This window comes from Mustelus asterias, chromosome 21, assembly GCF_964213995.1.
Source record: "Mustelus asterias chromosome 21, sMusAst1.hap1.1, whole genome shotgun sequence".
In the NCBI taxonomy this organism is placed as follows: domain Eukaryota; kingdom Metazoa; phylum Chordata; class Chondrichthyes; order Carcharhiniformes; family Triakidae; genus Mustelus; species Mustelus asterias.
The window spans coordinates 20,486,064-20,505,861 of NC_135821.1; the positions used below are offsets into that span (position 1 = coordinate 20,486,064).

The window sequence follows — 19,798 nt, forward strand, 5'->3', positions numbered from 1 at the left end:
CCTTAGCTCCATCAGTTTGCTCAAACCACTTCTCTAATGATTGTAATTTCACCAAGTTCCTCTCCCCTTTCCACCTCCAGATTTACCGATATTTCTGGAATGTTTATGTATCCTCTCCAGTGAAGACAAAATCCAAATATGTGTTCATTTTGTTGGCCATCTTCCTATTATCTACGATTGTCTACCCATTGGGCGACGTGGTGGCACAGTGGTTAGCACTGCTGCCTCACAGCACCAGAGACCCGGTTTGATTCCCGGCTCGGGTGACAGCCTGTGTGGAGTCTGCACGTTCTCCTCGTGTCTGCGTGGGTTTCCTCCGGGTGCTCCGGTTTCCTCCCACAGTCCAAAGATGTGCAGGTTAGATGGATTGGCCATGTTAAATTGCCCCTTAGTGTCCAAAAATGTGTAGAATCATAGAATCCCTATAGTGCAGGAGGAGACCATTCGGCCCATTGAGTCTTCACTGACAATCCCACCCAGGCCCTATCCCCATAACCTTAAGTATTTACCCAGCTAATTCCCCTGATACTGTAGGTTAGGTGGATTAGCCATGGTCAATGCATGGGGTTACAGGGATAAATCGATTGGGTGGACCTGAGTAAGATGTTTTTTCGGAGAGTCGGTGAAGACTCAATGGGCTGAATGGTCTCCTTCTGCACTGTAGGGATTCTATGGTTCATTCTCACTCTCTCTCGAGGACTCACTTAACTTGCTATTTTCCTGTTTAAACAGCTGTAGAAACACCTGCTGTAAGTTTTCACATTTCTCGCCATCTTCCTCTCATTGTCTAATTTCTTTCTCCTGATGAACCTTTGGTCATTCTCTGCTGTTCTTCACATTCTAACCAATCATCTGGCCTGCAGTTATATGCTTCTTTTTCCTTCAGTTTGATAGTTTCCTTAACTTCTTTAGTGAACCACGGAAGTGGGTCCTCCCCCTCCAAATCTTTTTAATAGGAGAAATTTACTTATTCAGAATATTCAGAAATAGCCCCTTAAATGTCTGCCACTGCTTGTCTAGTGATCTGTCCCCTAGCCTAATCTCCCAGTTCACTTAGCTAGCACAACTTTCATGCCCACATAGTTGCCTTTATTTAAGTTTAAAATACTAGCCTTAGACCCACTCTTCTCCCTTTCAAACTAGTCAGTCGTGTTGAAGCAGGGTTAGACAGTGTAGTGGCCAGACCAGTGTTGTGCTGTGCATTGGAGCTTCATCGAACAACCCCTTCACTGCTTCCACTGTCCTGATTGTCACCTGAAGCGTGGTTCTGTAGGGATGGCCAGAAGGCTGTTTCCCAACATGGGGTGGTGTCCTGCCAGCCAGCATCTAAAGGGAAAGGGTAACTAAAGGGAAGGGTAAGACCTGCAGTCCACGCCAGCCTGCCCTGTGACGTGATGGTACAAAGACCAGAACTAAACACTTCTTCCTCTCTTTCCTCATTCTATCCCTCCACTCCCCGTTTCCCCCACAGTCACCGACATAGTCTGCTAATCAAGGCAAATAAACAGGCCCAAAGTCAAACCCGTCAGGCAACCAAAACCAGTCTAGGAGATCACAGATCAAATCTGATTTTCTGTACTTCACAATCTTTACCCTCGTCAAGAACTGGGTCCAGCTCCAACTTAAAGAATCTGAGAAATGTTGCAGGGAAAATTGCCGATCATTTTGTCAAAAGACTGGGCGGAATTTTCCCGTCCCGCCCACCACGGGAATCGTAGCGAGTGGGACATGGACCCTGGGGGGTGAGCGTGGCTGGAAAATCCCGCCCATCATCTCGCGAGCAATATAGAACATAGATAGAACATAGAACAGTACAGCACAGAACAGGCCCTTCGGCCCACGATGTTGTGCCGAGCTTTATCTGAAACCAAGATCAAGCTATCCCACTCCCTATCATCCTGGTGTGCTCCATGTGCCTATCCAATAACCGCTTGAATGTTTCTAAAGTGTCTGACTCCACTATCACTGCAGGCAGTCCATTCCACACCCCAACCACTCTCTGCGTAAAGAACCTACCTCTGATATCCGTCCTGTATCTCCCACCACGAACCCTATAGTTATGCCCCCTTGTAATAGCTCCATCCACCCGAGGAAATAGTCTTTGAACGTTCACTCTATCTATCCCCTTCATCATTTTATACACCTCTATTAAGTCTCCCCTCAGCCTCCTCCGCTCCAGAGAGAACAGCCCTAGCTCCCTCAACCTTTCCTCATATGACCTACCCTCCAAACCAGGCAGCATCCTGGTAAATCTCCTCTGCACTCTTTCCAGCGCTTCCACATCCTTCTTATAGTGAGGAGACCAGAACTGCACACAATATTCCAAATGTGGTCTCACCAAGGTCCTGTACAGTTGCAGCATAACCCCACGGCTCTTCAACTCCAACCCCCTGTTAATAAAAGCTAACACACTATAGGCCTTCTTCACAGCTCTATCCACTTGAGTGGCAACCTTTAGAGATCTGTGGATATGGACCCCAAGATCTCTCTGTTCCTCCACAGTCTTCAGAACCCTACCTTTGACCCTGTAATCGACATTTAAATTTGTCCTACCAAAATGAATCACCTCACATTTATCAGGGTTAAACTCAATTTACCATTTTTCAGCCCAGCTTTGCATCCTATCTATGTCTCTTTGCAGCCTACAACAGCCCTCCACCTCATCCACTACTCCACCAATCTTGGTGTCATCAGCAAATTTACTGATCGACCCTTCAGCCCCCTCCTCTAAGTCATTAATAAAAATCACAAAGAGCAGAGGACCAAGCACTGATCCCTGCGGCACACCGCTAGCAACCTGCCTCCAATCCGAAAATTTTCCATCGACCACCACCCTCTGTCTTCGGTCAGACAGCCAGTTACCTATCCAATCGGCCAACTTTCCCTCTATCCCACACCTCCTCACTTTCATCATAAGCCGACCATGGGGGACCTTATCAAACGCCTTACTAAAATCCATGTATATGACATCAACTGCCCTACCTTCATCAACACACTTAGTTACCTCCTCAAAAAATTCTATCAAATTTGTGAGGCACGACTTGCCCTTCACGAATCCGTGCTGACTATCTCGGATTAATCCGCATCTTTCTAAATGGTCGTAAATCCCATCCCTAAGGACCCTTTCCATCAATTTACCAACCACCGAAGTAAGACTAACCGGTCTATAATTACCAGGGTCATTTCTATTCCCTTTCTTAAACAGAGGAACAACATTCGCCATTCTCCAGTCCTCTGGCACCATCCCCGTGGACAGCGAGGACCCAAAGATCAACGCCAAAGGCTCTGCAATCTCATCCCTTGCCTCCCACAGAATCCTAGGATACATTTCATCAGGCCCAGGGGACTTATCAACCTTCAGTTTATTCAAAACTGCCAAGACATCCTCCCTCCGAACATCTATTTCCTCCAGCCTATTAGCCTGTAACACCTTCTCTTCCTCAAAAACATGGCCCCTCTCCATGGTGAACACTGAAGAAAAGTATTCATTCATCACCTCGCCTATCTCTACTGACTCCATACACAAGTTCCCACTACTGTCCTTGACCGGCCCTAACCTCACCCTGGTCATTCTTTTATTCCTCACATAAGAGTAAAAAGCCTTGGGGTTTTCCTTGATCCGACCCGCCAAGAACTTCTCATGTCCCCTCCTAGCTCTCCTAAGCCCCCTTTTCCAGCTCATTCCTTGCTAACTTGTAACCCTCAATCGAGCCATCTGAACCTTGTTTCCTCATCCCTACATAAGCTTCCCTCTTCCTTTTCACAAGACATTCCACCTCTTTTGCGAACCATGGTTCCCTCACTCGGCCATTTCCTCCCTGCCTGACAGGAACATACCTATCAAGGACATCCAGTATTTGTTCCTTGAAAAAGTTCCACTTTTCATTAGTTCCTTTCTCTGACAGTTTCTGTTCCCAACTTATGCCCCCTAATTCTTGCCTAATCGCATCATAATTACCCCTCCCCCAATTGTAAACCTTGCCCTGCCGTACGGCCCTATCCCTCTCCATTGCAATAACAAAAGACACCGAATTGTGGTCGCTATCTCCAAATTGCTCTCCCACAACCAAATCTAACACTTGGCCTGGTTCATTTCCCAGTACCAAATCCAATGTGGCCTCACCTCTAGTCGGCCCATCCACATATTGTGTCAGGAAACCCTCCCGCACACACTGCACAAAAACTGCCCCATCCAAACTATTTGACCTACAAAGGTTCCAATCAATATTTGGAAAGTTAAAGTCCCCCATGACAATTACCCTGTGACCCCCACACATATCCATAATCTGCTTAGCAATTTCTTCCTCCACATCTCTATTACTATTTGGGGGCCTATAGTAAACTCCTAGCAACGTGACCGCTCCTTTCCTATTTCTAACTTCAGCCCATATTACCTCAGTGTGCAGATCCCCCACGAAGTGCCTTTCCGCAGCCGTTAAACTATCCTTGATTAACAATGCCACTCCTCCACCTCTTTTACCAGCTTCCCTACACTTAGTGAAACATCTATACCCCGGAACGTCCAACAACCATTCCTGTCCTTGTTCTACCCACGTCTCCGTAATGGCCACAACATCGTAGTCCCAAATACCAATCCACGCCCCAAGTTCATCTACCTTGTTCCGGATGCTCCTTGCATTGAAGTAGACACACTTCAACCCACCTTCCTGTCTACCAGTACCCACCCTTGACCCTGATACCTTCCCCAATACCTCACCACCCTCACTGACTTCTGGACTACAACTCCCTTTCCCACTCCCCTGACAAATTAGTTTAAACCCCCCTGAAGAGCCGTAACAAATTTCCCTCCGAGGATATTGGTGCCCCTCTGGTTCAGGTGCACCCCGTCCTGTTTGTACAGGTCCCACCTTCCCCAGAATGTGTTCCAATTATCCACGTATCTGAAACCCTCCCTCCTACACCATCCCTGCAACCACATGTTTAACTGCACTCTCTCCCTGTTCCTCAACTCGCTATCATGTGGTACCGGCAACGTACCAGAGATGACCACATGTTTCGTCTTGGCTCTCAGCTTCCAGCCCAGCTCCAGAAATTCCTGCTTTAAATCCCCGTCCCTTCTCTTACCTATGTCATTGGTACCAATGTGCACCACGACTTGTGACTGTTTCCCCTCCCCCTTCAGAATCTGGAAAACACGGTCTGAGACATCACGGACCTTGGCATCCGGTAGGCAACATACCATCCGTGAGTCTCTTTTGCTGCCACAGAACCTCCTATCTATCCCTCTAACTAACGAGTCCCCAATAACTATCGCCCTCCCGCTCTCCCCCTTTCCCTCCCGAGCCACAGAGACGGACACAGTGCTGGAGATCCTCTCACTGCGGCTCCCCACTGGTATGTCATCCCCCTCAACCGTATCCAAAGCGGAATACTTGTTGCTAAGGGGAACGACCACCGGGGATCCCTGCATGGACTGCTTCCTCCCAGCCCCTCTCACCGTCACCCATCTGTTTTCAATCCTCGGAGTAACTGTATTCCTAAAGCTTGTGTCTATGGCCATCTCTGCGTCCCTGATGATCCTAAGTTCATCCAACTCCAGCTCCAGTTCCCTAACACGGTTTTGGAGGAGCTGCAGATGGGTGCACTTCCCACAGGTGTAATCAGTAGGGACACTGTCGTCGTCCCTCACCTCAAACATAGTGCAAGAGGAACATAGCACTGCCTGCACACCCATCCCCTCTAGATACCTTGCCAGTACCAGGTAGAAAGTGCAAAAATGAATTCAACTCACCCCTACTCGCCCTTTCTGCCTGAGCCCTGTGAGCCAAAGTCTTATAGCTCACACTCTGCTTCCCACACACTCCCCTGCCCGCTCCCGACGCTGCCCGCTGTATACTGCAGCCTACCTTTTATACTTCACGCGCTTAAAATACCCTTCCCAGACTCCTTTGCTGCCCACTTCTAGTTTTCACTTTAAACTTGAAAAACTGCTGTTAAAGTAAAGGCCAAAAAAATACACACACTAGCTGACTAATTAAATAAATAAACAATTCAATTAATCTCTCACCAGCACTGCTGCTTTCAATCACCCCTCTCAGCTTGCTCCAGTGGATCAATGAGGGGGAACCTCCCAGGTAACTGACTTTTAAAGTTAAAATAAAAACCCTTCCCAGACTCCTTTGCTGCCCACTTCTAGTTTTCACTTTAAACTTGAAAAACTGCTGTTAAAGTAAAGGCCAAAAAAATACACACACTAGCTGACTAATTAAATAAATAAACAATTCAATTAATCTCTCACCAGCACTGCTGCTTTCAATCACCCCTCTCAGCTTGCTCCAGTGGATCAATGATAACAGAAGCTTTGCCTTTTGCTGCTATGCTGTGAATGACGTGTCTTTGTCTCTGCCCTTATCTGTGTACAGGTATCATCCTTGACCTGATGCATCTGAAGAAGCCTGGTGGGTTTGACATGTCTCTCTTTTACTGCGACATTGTCAGTGTATCAGAGGATGGGGATGCAGCTGTGCAAGGCGAGGGGTCAGCCAGGTTGGACGATCTGCTTCGGAAAGTGTGGGCCAAGGACTACAAGAAGAAGACCATCACCAGGTCAGCAGTCACTCAGAGTAGCACCGCGTCTCCTGGGTCCTCGGAGAGTTTCTAATGTACTCCCTGCGGACCTTGGCAGACAGAACGTCCGTGTTCATGCACACAATCTGCTCAAATGTACGGACGATCTTCATAGATTAGGCACTCAGGGCATGTTTCCACTCGCGGGGAAGAGCGAAACCAGAAGCCGTCAACACCAGGTAGTGACCAGGCCAGGAATGCAGGAGAAATTTCTTTACCCAGAGAGTGATGGGAATGTGGAACTTGGCTACCACAGGGTTGTAATGAATGGTGTAGCTGCGTTTACGGAGAAGCTGGATGAGCATGAGAGAGAAAATCATTGGCTGGTTACGCTGATAACGCTAGAAGGGAGAGGGGAGGGAGAAAGTTCATGGGAAGCGGAAATACTGGCATGCAGCTGTTGGGCTGAATGGCCTGTTTCTCTGCTGCATCTCTTATTTTGAAACATCATAAAGTGCATCATGTTACTTTGACAGGAATCGGCCATACAAAGAATATAGTACAGCACAGGAACAGGCCCTTCAGCCCTCCAAGTCTGCGCCTGGACACAGGATGCTTTTCTAAACTAAAGACTTTTTGTCTCTCCGCGGTCCGTATCCCTCCATTCCCGGCCTATTCATGTATCTGTTAAACGTTGCTATTGTATCTGCTTCTACCACCTCCTCTGGCAGCGTGTCCCAGGCACTTACCACCCTCTGTGTAAAAAAACTTGCCTCTCACATCTCCTTTAAACTTTCCCCCTTTTTGCCTTAAACCTCTGTCCCCTAGTAATTGGCATTTCTACCCTGGGAAAAAGACTCTGACTATCCATTCTATCCACGCCTCTCATAATCTTGTAGACTTCTATCAGGTCGCCCCTCAGCCTCTGACGTTCAAATGAAAACAAATCAAGTTTGTCCAATCTCTCTTCATAGCTGATACCCTCCAAACCAGGCAACATCCTGGTAAACTTTTAATGTGGCGACCAGAACTGTATGCAATATTCCAAACATGCCCGAACTAAAGCTCTATACAGCTGCAACTTGACCTGCCAATTTTTGCACCCTATGGCCCAACCGATGAAGGCAAGCATGCCATATGCCATCTTGACCACCTTATCCACTTGTGTTGCCACTTTCAGGGAACTGTGGACCTGTACGCCCAGATCCCTCTGTATGTTAATGCTTCTAAGGGTCCTGCCATTTACTGTGTATTTCCCTACTGCATTGGACCTTTTAAAATGCATCATCTTTGATTTGATTTGATTTATTATTGTCACATGTATTGGTATACAGTGAAAAGTATTGTTTCTTGCGCACTATACCGACAAAGCATACCATTCATAGAGAAGGAAAGGAGAGAGTGAAGAATGTTACAGTCATAGCAATGGTGTAGAGAAATATCGACTTAATGCAAGGTAGGTCCATTCGAAAGTCTGATGGCAGCAGGGAAGAAGCTGTTCTTGAGTCAGTTGGTACATGACCGTATCTTTTGGTGGAAGAGAGAATGTCCGGGGTGTGTGGGGTCCTTGATTATGCTGACTGCTTTGCCGAGGCAGTGGGAAGTGTAGACAGAGTCAATGGATGGGAGGCTGGTTTGCGTGATGGATTGGGCGACATTCACAACCTTTTGTAGTTTCTTGCGGTCTTGGGCAGAGCAGGATCCATACCAAGCTGTGATACAACCAGAAAGAATGCTTTCTATGGTGTATCTGTAAAAGTTGGTGAGAGTCGTAGTGGACACAGCAAATTTCCTTAGTCTTCTGAGAAAACAGAGGCGCATTCGTCTGGATTAAATTCCATCTTAGTCATGATGTGGAGATGTCGGTGTTGGACTGGGGTGAACACAGTAAGAGTTTTAACAACACCAGGTTAAAGTCCAACAGGTTTATTTGGCAGCAAACACCATTAGCTTTCGGAGCGCTGCTCCTTCGTCAGATGGAGTGGAAATCTGCTCTCAAACAGGGCACAGAGACACAAAATCAAGTTACAGAATACTGATTAGAATGCGAATCTCTACAGCCAACCAGATCTTAAAGATACAGACAATGTGAGTGGAGGGAGCATTAAGCACAGGTTAAAGAGATGTGTATTGTCTCCAGACAGGACAGCCAGTGAGATTCTGCAAGTCCAGAAGGCAAGCTGTGGGGGTTACTGATAATGTGACATAAATCCAACATCCTGGTTTAGGCTGTCCTCATGTGTGCGGAACTTGGCTATCAGTTTCTGCTTAGCGACTTTGCGCTGTCGTGTGTCATGAAGGCCGCCTTGGGGAACGCTTACCTGAAGATCAGAGACTGAATGCCCGTGACTGCTGAAGTGCTCCCCCACAGGAAGAGAACAATCTTGCCTGGTGATTGTCGAGCGGTGTTCATTCATCCGTTGTCGTAGCGTCTGCAAGGCTTCCCCAATGTACCATGTCTCGGGACATCCTTTCCTGCAGCGTACCAGCGACAACGTTGGCCGAGTTGCAAGAGTAGGTATCGTGTACCTGGAGACTGTCTGGAGACAATACACATCTCTTTAACCGGTGCTTAATTCTCCCTCCACCCACATTGTCTGTATCTTTAAGATCTGGCTGGCTGTAGGGATTCGCATTCTAATCAGCATTCTGTAACTTGATTTTTGTGTCTCTGTGCCCTGTTTGAGAGCACATTTCCACTCCATCTGATGAAGGAGCAGCGCTCCGAAAGCTAATGATGTTTGCTACCAAATAAACCTGTTGGACTTTAACCTGGTGTTGTTAAAACTCTTATTAAATTCCATCTGCCATTTCTCTGCCCAAGTCTATCCAGACTATATCCTGCTGCATCCTCTGACAATTCTCCTCGCAAACATTGGTAAACATAGCAACTATTTTCCACACACACTTGAACGGTGAGTTGAATGACCAGATCTGTTTTTTGGAGGTTAATTTGACAGGACAGAGCTTCCCTGCTCTCCAAAGTAAAGTTTATTTATTTGTCACAAGTAAGGCTTACATTCACACTGCAATGAAGTTACTGTGAAATTCCCCTAGTTGCCACAGTCCGGCACCTGTTCGGGTCAATGCACCCTAACCAGCACATCTTTCAGAATGTGGGAGGAAACCAGAGCACCCGGAGGAAACCCACGCAGACACGGGGAGAATGTGTAAACTCTACACAGACAGTGACCCGAGCCGGGAATCGAACCCGGGTCCCTGGCGCTGTGAAGCAGCAGTGCTAACCACTGTGCCACCGTGCCATCCTCCATGTGGTGCTGTGGGATCTTTTACATCCAACTGACCAAGTCGTCAGGACCTTGGCTTAAACCCCACCGCCCCCCATCCCTAAACTGCCGCCTTCTTTAACCGCTTAATGTGCATCAGAATGTCTTTGAGTTTCAGCCCCTGTTAAACTCTCTGTTCCGGTGCCGCTTGTATTTGATGTCCTGTTTTTTTTTTGTTTTGTTTTGGCCAGGCTGAACCTGAAGCTGGGAGAAGGCGTGGAACTTTCAGTCGGAGTTTACAATCTCGTGCGGAGTGCCAGGAAACCCAGTGCCATCCGCCTGTACCGAGAAAGCAACGAGCCCGTCAAAACCAAAACCCGCTGGTTTAACGGGGAGACGGGCAGTCTGCTCCTGCCCAGCGACACCAAGAAGGCCCAGGTAAAGGACGGTGAACCTATACTGTGCTGAATTAAAACGTCAACTCCTGCCTGACCAAAGGCAAAACACTGCGGATGCTGGTAATCTGAAATACAAACAGAAAATGCTCTTTCTTAATTCATGAACGAGATGTGAGTTATTGTGCATCCCTAATTGCCCTCGAGAAGGCGATGATGGGGCGTTTTCTAAACCTGCTGCACTCTGCGGTGTGAAGGCACATCCACAGTGCAGTTTCATCATGACTTTTGACACAACTGAGTGGCTTTCTAAGTCAATCAGAGGGTAGTTGAGAGTCAGCCATGCGGTTCTGGATCCTCAGACGGGCCAGACCGGGTAAGGACGGCAGATTTCCTTCTCTAAAGAGCATTAATGAACCAGATGGGTTTTTACAACAATCGGGTAATTTCATGATCACAGACTAATTTCTCCTTTATTATACAGCTCTGGCGAAGGGTCATCCAGACTCGAAACGTTGGCTCTTTTCTCTATTCACAGATGCTGCCAAACCTGCTGAGATTTTCCAGCATCTTCTCTTTTTCTCCCCCAGTTGCTGTGGTGTGGTTTGAACTCGTGCCTCTAGATCGACGGCATGGTGGCACAGTAGGTTAGCACTGCTGACTCACAGCACCAGGGACCCGGGTTCGATTCCTGGTTTGGGTCACTGTCTATCTGGAGTTTGCACGTTCTCCCCGTGTCTGCGTGGGTTTCCTCCGGGTGCTCTGGTTTCCTCCCACAGTCCAAAGATGTGCGGGTTAGGTGGATTGGCCATGCTAAATTGCCCCTTTAGTATCAGGGGGACTAGCTAGAGTAAATGCATAGGGTTATGGGGATAGGGCCTGGGTGGGATTGTGGTCGGTGCAGACTTGATGGGCTGAACGGCCTCCTTCTGCAATGTAGGGATTCTCTGATTCTATCATTAGTCAAAACCTCTGAATTACTCATCCAGTAACAGAACTCCCCTGTTACTGTATCCCTTGTGCGTACTGTACAGAGAGAAACAAGAGTTAATGTTTTAGGTCGATGACTTTTCTTTACAACTAGCCCGCGTTAGACAGGCCACAGGGTTCAAACAGGTACAGAAGGAAGGTATGCACGGAGGGCTGGAAAGAGTGAAAGGGGAGGCAGCAGAGATTAAATAACAGAAGAGACAATGGTGCAAGGCAAAGATAGAATGGTAATGAGATGAGTAAATAAAGAGAAAAATAACTTGTATTAATTAAAATAGCACCTTCCACAACTTCAAGATGGCCCAAAGCACTTCACAGCCAATGAAGTACTTCTGAACTTTTCTGCAGACAAAAGGAATATGCCCAAGCCTTGCACCTGTTTTGAATTATCTGGCAGCTTGAGGAGCCTATAGCTCCCCATTGCTTTCTCCATGGCAAGACCTCGGCCAATCAGAGTCGACTTGTCAACCAATCAACACCCTTTTCTCCTGTGGTATAAATTGTCACAATTGTTTGAAATTTGACCTTCTGGGGTTTGTCCTGGTGAGTGCAAGACAAAAAACTTCGACAACCTGTCTCCTTGTTCAGCATTGGTTTCGAAGTTTAGCCACTGCTGTAATGTAGGAATCTTTCTACTTACATTTGACTCTCTCCATCCCTTTCTTCCACAAACTGATTCCCTCCCTGTAACTTGCTTTTTTATTTTAAAATAAGGATCGGTATGAGGTATCATTTATTTTCTGCTCTGTCTTTAACTGGTTACCTGTTTAAAGTTAAAAGTTTATTTATTAGTGTCACAAGTGAGGCTTACATTAACACTGCAGTGAAGTTACTGTGAAAATCCCCTAGTCGCCACACTCCGGCGCCTGTTCGGGTAACACTGAGGGAGAATTTAGCATGGCCAATGCACCCTAACCAGCACGTCTTTCGGACTGTGGGAGGAAACCGGAGCACCCGGAGGAAACCCACGCAGACACGAGGGAGAACGTGCTGACTCCACACAGACAGTGACCCAAGCCGGGAATCGAACTCGCGTCCCTGGCGCTGTGAAGCAGCAGTGCTAACCACTGTGTCACCGTGCCGCCCCGTTTCTGGGATACACATCACCCTTCTTCCAATGTCCTGAATATTTTGTACCATCGTAATCCAGACAGCCAGTGGGAAGAGGCTTCCATCCCTTTGCTCTTTTTATACCGAGATTAACTTTCCATTTTTCAGTCAGACCTTCACTGGATTAGCTCTTTGAAGAAGAGGCATACGGACCCGAAATGTTAACTCTGCTTCTCTCTCCGTGCACCTGCTGAGCTTTTCCAGCATTCTCTGTTTTTATTTCAGATTTCCAGCGTCCATAGTATTTTGCTTTCACTTCATTGAGTTTATCTGCTTGATGTGGTTACATGACCATCTATATTGATGGATTATTCCACAAAATATGTCCAGCCGAATGAACAGAGCGTGCTTGAGCCTCTGTGTTATTTAACAAAATAACACAGAGGCTGTGTTACTCATGACGGTGATCACTCATATCACACAGTGTGACCTAATCCAGAAGAGGACCGTTAGGGCGGCACAGCGGTTAGCACTGGTGCCTCACAGCGCCAGGGACCCGGGTTCGATTCCCGGCTTGGGTCACTGTCTGTATGGAGTCTGCACGTTCTCCCCGTGTCTGCGTGGGTTTCCTCCGGGTGCTCCGGTTTCCTCCCACACTCCAAAGATGTGCGGGTTAGGTTGATTGGCCATGAATAATTGCTCCTTATTGTCAGGGGCACTATCAGGATAGATACATGGGACTACAGGGATAGGAGCTGGGTGGGATTGTGGTCGGTACAAACTCAATGGGCTGAATGGCCTCCTTCTGCACTGCAGGGATTCTATGATTGCCGATCCCTAGTTGCCCTTGAGAAGGTGGTTGTGAGCTTCCTTCTTGAAACGCTACAGTGCATGTGGTGTAGGTACACCCACTGTGCTGTTAGGGAGGGAGTTCAGGGATTTTGACCAAGCGACAGTGAAGGAACAGCCAATATATTTCCAAGTCAGGATAGTGAGTGGCTTGGAGGGAAACTTGTAGGTGATGGTGTTCCCAGGTATCTGCTGCCCTGGCCCTTCTAGATGGAAGTAGTTGTGGGTTTGGAAGGAGCTATTGAAGGAACCTTGGTCAGTTCCTGCAGTGCATCTTATCGATGGTACACACGGCTGCCAATGTGTCCGTGGTGGAGGAAGTGAATGCTTGTAGAAGGAGTGCCAGTCAAGCGGGCTGTTTTGTCCTGGATGGTGTCAAGCTTCATGAGTGTTGCTGGAGCTACAAGTGGAGAGTACTCCATCACTCCTGACTTGTGCCTTGTAGATGGTGGACAGGCTTTGGGAGGGTCAGCGGGCGAGTACCTCGAAAGATGTTGCTCTTTCATATAATTTAAGCCTGTTCTTGTTCTTTTTGGTTCCCAGGTTTATGGACAGAGGCAGATTGTTCTGGAGAAAGAGGAAACCGAGGAATTGAAGAGATTTGATGGCCCAGGCTTGGTTCTCATTGGTTTCAAGCCATTGTCACTCTTAAAGAAGCACCACCACATCAGACCCCCACAGTTCATTTACCCAGATGAGATGCTGATAACAGGTAACCCTCAGCCGCTGTCACTGCTGCCCTTTGGCCAAGTGGGCATGGCTCTACCCAGGGTATTTATAGAGCACAGGGTCCAAACTTCATCCCCCTTCTCCTCAGTTAGCTGATGGTTCACAAGACAGATTCATGCAGATAATGATGGGAAACCCTGCAGTGGCAGCGAGAAGTGTTAAAACGTTAGGAGCTAATGTTCCAGCATGAAGGAATCCTACTGGAGAGAGAGAGAGTGACATTTTATATATTTACAATGCAGCCGTAATACAGAGCAGATGCAAATATGTTATCGGATAGAATACCCCTCCTCTAGAATCCCTCTACCCTAGAATACCCTGTGTAGAATACCACTATCCTAAAATACCCTGTTTAGAATACCCCTCCTCTAGAATCCTCCTACCCTAGAATACCCTGTATAGAATACCACTATCCTAAAATACCCTGTTTAGAATACCCCTACTCTAGAATCCCTCTACCCTAGAATACCCTGAATAGAATACCTCTATCTGAGAATACCCTGTCTAGAATCCCTCTATCCTAAAATACCCTGAATAGAATACCTCTATCCTAGAATACCCTGTCTAGAATCCCACTATCCTAAAATACCCTGAATAGAATACCTCTATCCTAGAATACCCTGTCTAGAATACCTCTATCCTAAAATACCCCGTATAGAATACCTCTATCCTAGGATACGCCATATAGAATATCTCTACCCTAAAATACCCTGTCTAGAATATCTCTATCCTAGAATACCCCATATAGAATACCTCTACCCTAGAATACCTCGTATAGAATACCTCTATCCTAGAATACCCCGTATAGAATCCTTCTATCCTAAAATACCCTGAATAGAATACCTCTATCCTAGAATACCATGTATAGGATACCACTATCCTAAAATACCCTGAATAGAATCCCTCTACCTTAGAATACCCCGTATAGAATACCTCTACCCTAGAATACCCCGTATAGAATACCTCTACCCTAGAATACCCCGTATAGAATACATCTATCCTAGAATACCCCATATAAAATACCTCTATCCTAAAATGCCCCGTATAGAATACCTCTACCCTAGAATACCCTGTATGGAATACCTCTACTCTAGAATACCCCGTATAGAATACCTCTACCCTAGAATACCCCGTATAGAATCCCTCTATCCCAGAATACCCAATATAGAATACCTCTACCCTAGAATACCCCGTATAGAATACGTCCATCCTAAAATACCCTGAATAGAATACCTCTATCCTAGAATACCATGTATAGAATACATCTATCCCAAAATACCCTGAATAGAATCCCTCTACCCGAGAATACCCCTTATAGAATACCTCTACCCTAGAATACCCCGTATAGAATACCTCTACCCTAGAATATCCCATATGGAATACCTCTACCCTAGAATACACCATCTAAAATACCTCTATCCTAAAATACCCCGTATAGAATACTTCTACCCTAGATTACCCTGTATAGAATCTCTCTACCCTAGAATACCGCGTATAGAATACCTCTACCCTAGAATACCATGTATAGAATACCTCTACCCTAGAATACCCTGAATAGAATACCACGACCCCAAAATACCCTGTATAGAATATAACTATCCTAGAATACCCTGAAGAGTATCCCCTATCCTTGGGAGCTGTATCACTGATTGTTTGATGCTACCTGAGCATTCTTATATCTTAAGAGATGAGAAGATGAATTTGAGCTCATTGTACCTGGTCCACTTCCTCTCATTACAGCATGCGGTTACATACTGAATGGCGTTAATGTGTTCTCTCCACTGCTCTGGATCATAGATCACGCCAAAGATTTCTCACACTTTGAATCGAGGAGTCAGATGCTGAATCGTGGGCAGCACGGTAGCACAGTGGTTAGCACTGCTGCTTCACAGCTCCAGGGACCTGGGTTCGATTCCCGGCTTGGGTCACTGTCTGTGTGGAGTTTGCACATTCTCCTCGTGTCTGCGTGGGTTTCCTCCGGGTGCTCCGGTTTCCTCCCACAGTCCAAAGATGTGCGGGTTAGGTTGATTGGCCATGCTAAAATTTCCCTTAGTGTCCTGAGATGTGTAGGTTAGAGGGATTAGCGGGTAAATATGTAGGGATATGGGGGTAGGGCCTGGGTGGGATTGTGGTCGGTGCAGACTCGATGGGCCGAATGGCCTCTTTCTGTACTGTAGGGTTTCTATTCTATTCCATTCTATTCTATGAATCCTATTACCCTGGTTAGAAACATAGAAAATAGGAGCAGGAGGAGGCCATTCAGCCCTTTGAATCTGCTCCATCATTCATTATGATCATGGCTGATCATCCAACTCGATATTCTGTTCCCATCTTCCCCCCCATATCTTTTGATCCTCTTCGCCCCAACCAAGTGCTATATCTAACTGCTTCTTGAAAACATTCAATATTTTGGCCTCAATTACTTTCTGTGGTAGCAAATTTTTCCTCATCTCTGTCCTAAATGGTTTAGCCTGTATTCTTAAATTGTGATCCCTGGTTCTGTGCGCCGCCCCAACCCCCCGCCATTGGGGAACATCCTTCCTGCATCTACATTGTCTCGCCTTGTTAGAATTTCAAGTTTATTTATTTGTGTCACAATTACATGAACACTGCAATGAAGTTACTGTGAAAATCCCTGAGTTGCCACACTCTGGCGCCTGTTTAGGTACACCGAGGGAGAATTTAGCATGGCCAATGCACGTCTTTCGGATTATGGGAGGAAACCGAAGTCCCCGGAGGAAACCCACGCAGACACGGGTTTCTATGAGATTCCCCCCCGCCCTCATTCTTCTAAACTCTGGTGAATATAATCATAACTGACTCAATCTAACCTTGGGAGTCAGTCCCACCATCCAAGGAATCAGCCTGGTAAACCTCCGCTCCACAGCAAGAACGTCCTTCCTCAGATAAGGAGACAAAAGCTGCACACAATATTCCAGGTGTGGTCCCACCAAGGCCCCATATATATGCAACCAGACACCCCTGCCCCGTACTCAAATCCTCTCGCTATGAAGGCCAACATTCCATTTGCCTTTTTCACCGCCTGCTGCACCTGAATGCTTAACTTCAGCGACTGGTGCATGAGGACACCCAGGTCTCATTTCACATTCCTTTCTCCTAATTTATGGCCTTTCAGAGAGTAATCTGCCTTCCGTTTTTGCTCCCAAAGTGGATAACCTCACATTTCTCCAAATTATACTGCATCTGCTGTTCATTTGTCCACTCACTCAACTTGTCCACATCACACTGAAGCATCTCTCCATCTTCCTCACAGCTCACCCAGCTTTGTGTCATCTGCAGATTTGGAGATATTACATTTAGTTCCCTCGTCTAAATCATTAATTTATATGTAGTGAATAGCTGGGGCCCCAGCACTGATCCCAGCGGTACCCCACTAATCACTGCCTGCCATTTGGAAAAAGACCTGTTTATTTCCTACTCTTTGTTTCCTGCCTGCCAACCAGTTTTCTATCCATCTCAATACACTACCCAATCCCATGCACTTTAATTTTACACACTGATCTCTTATGTGGGACTTATCTGAAAGTCCAAATAAACCACATCCACTGGCTGCCCCTCATCAACTCTACTAGTTACATCCTTGAAGAATTCCAGTAGATTTGTCAAGCATGATTCCCCTCGTGTAAATTCATCTGACTCTGTCCTGTCCAGCCGCTGTTTACCAAGTGCTCTGCTACTAAATCCTCCCCCACTACCGACGTCAGGCTGACTGGTCTATAATTCCCTGTTCTCTCTCTGCCTCCCTTTTTAAATAGTGGGATTACATTAGCTACCCTCCAATCCATAGGAACTGTCCCAAAGGCTATAGAACCTTGGAAGATGAATACCAATATACCCACTATTTCTCAGACCATTTCCTTAAGTACTCCGGGGTGTAGATTATCGGGCCCTGGGGATTTATCAGCCTTCAATCTCAATTTCCCCAACACCATTTCTCTACTAATATTAATTTCCTTCCGTTCCTCCCTCTCCCTAGACCCTGTGTTCCCCAACTTTTCTGGTACGTTATTTGTGTCCTCCTTTGTGAAGACAGAACCAGAGTATGTATTTAGCTGGTCAGCCATTTCTTTGTTCCCCATTATAAATTCCCCTGTTTCTGACTGTAAAGGACCTAGTTTGTCGTTAACAATCCTTTTTCATCTCACACACCTAATAGAAACTTTTACGGTCAATGTTTATGTTCCCCGCGAGCTTACTCTCGTACTCTATTTTCCCCTTATTAATTAGTCCCTTTGCTGAATTATAAACTGTCCCAATCCTCAGGTCTACAGTTTTTCTGGATCATTTGTATGCCTCTCCCTTGGACCTTTAACTATCTCTAATTTCCCTTGTAAGCCTTGGTTTAGCCACCTTTCCAGTTTTATTTTTGTGCCAGACTGGATTAAATAATCGCTCTTTGAATGTTTGCCGTTGCCGATCCACCATCGTCCCCTTAAATAACATTTCCCAATCTATCAAAGCCAACTTGTGCCTCATATTCATCGTAGTTTCCTTTATTAAGATTCAGGACCCTAGTCTCAAAATCAACTACCTGACTGTCCACCTTGATGAAGAATTCTATCGTGTTATAGGGGATGAAGTAACAATTTGACTTTATCGTCGCCACTTGCTAAGCAGCTCAGAGAGGTCAGCCCCCCTGGTCCTTTCCAGCAGCCTTTGGGCCAGCCCTGATGCCAGGTGCTTATTGTTCTGAGCTGTGTTTATGTTTCACATTCCCAACAGGAAGCACCACTTTATTCAGCGCACTGCTCACCAAGTGCCTGGAGAAGGACGTGTATGCTGTTTGCCGCTACACTCCCCGGAGGAACACCCCACCCCGATTTGTGGCGTTGGTCCCACAGGAGGAGGCGCTGGATGATCAGAAAGTGCAGACCATCCCTCCAGGTCAGTGACACTGTCTCTCTCGGATCGCTCACTGACTGGGTGAGTACACTTGATTTGTCTCTCCTTTCTGACTGAGTTATGGTCACACCAGTGCCACAGAATCTCCGGCACCTTTTCTGCCTGACCACATATGATAATTATTCACACACTATTTGTCTATGGAGGGCATCGTAGCTGTTGCCTAACCTACCCCCACTCACCTTCCCCACACACACACACCACATACCACGTGTATACACACACCACATGTGCACACACACACCACACATACACACACCACACGTACACACATAGCACACATTTACACGCATCTCACGTACACACACGCACCACACGTACACACACGCACCACACGTACACACGCACCACACGTACACACGTACGCACGCACCACACGCACGCACGCACCACACGTACACGTGCGCACCGCACGTACACGCATGCACCGCACGTATGCGCGCACCGCACGTACACACACATATATGCACACAGTGGAGCCTGGCTGATTGTGTGCAGCTCCAATGCAGAGAGGAACTGAAACCAGATATTTGATTTGATTTATTATTGTCACGTTTATTAGTATACAGTAAAAAGTATTGTTTCTTGCGCGCTATGCAGACAAAACATACCGTTCATAGAGAAGGAAAGGAGAGTGTGCAGAACGTAGTGTTACAGTCACAGCGAGGGTGTAGGGAAAGATCAACGTAAGAGAAAGATAGCACCACAGCCTGGGCTTGGACTCAGATGAACTAACTTCAGATTTCTATAGTTCAGAGTTATAGCGGATACATGTTACAGTGGGTGGATGAAAATTGAAGATTACATCATAACTGCTGAGAGGAAATTGATCCAATATATAAAGGGGAAAAGATTGCAGGCCTGGGGGAAAGAGAAGGCTCTTGAGACGCATTGGATAAGCTCTTTCAAAGAGCCAGTATAGCCATGATGGGCTGAATGGCTTCTATGCAGTGTCATTCAATGAATCATTTACCATCGCTGTAGTCCTGCATTACATTGGCAGTGCAGTGATTTTAGACGTGGGTCTTCACTTGTGGTTTCCTCCCTGGGAACAGTAACCTGACGATAGGCAGAGTTTTTTAAGCGATGTTGATTGAGGGATGAATA

The 19,798-nt window shown here is 46.6% G+C and overlaps 1 protein-coding gene across 1 annotated transcript in view; it reads left to right on the plus strand.

Annotated features, from left to right (window-relative positions):
* LOC144509189 (X-ray repair cross-complementing protein 5-like) overlaps positions 1–19,798 on the plus strand; it is a 48,275-nt gene that overhangs the window by 18,948 nt on the left and 9,529 nt on the right. Inside the window, exons 6-9 of the mRNA XM_078237635.1 lie at positions 6,384–6,567; positions 10,007–10,193; positions 13,583–13,751; positions 18,512–18,673. Coding sequence (XP_078093761.1) covers positions 6,384–6,567; positions 10,007–10,193; positions 13,583–13,751; positions 18,512–18,673 — 702 coding nt within the window. The remainder of the gene's footprint in view (positions 1–6,383; positions 6,568–10,006; positions 10,194–13,582; positions 13,752–18,511; positions 18,674–19,798) is intronic.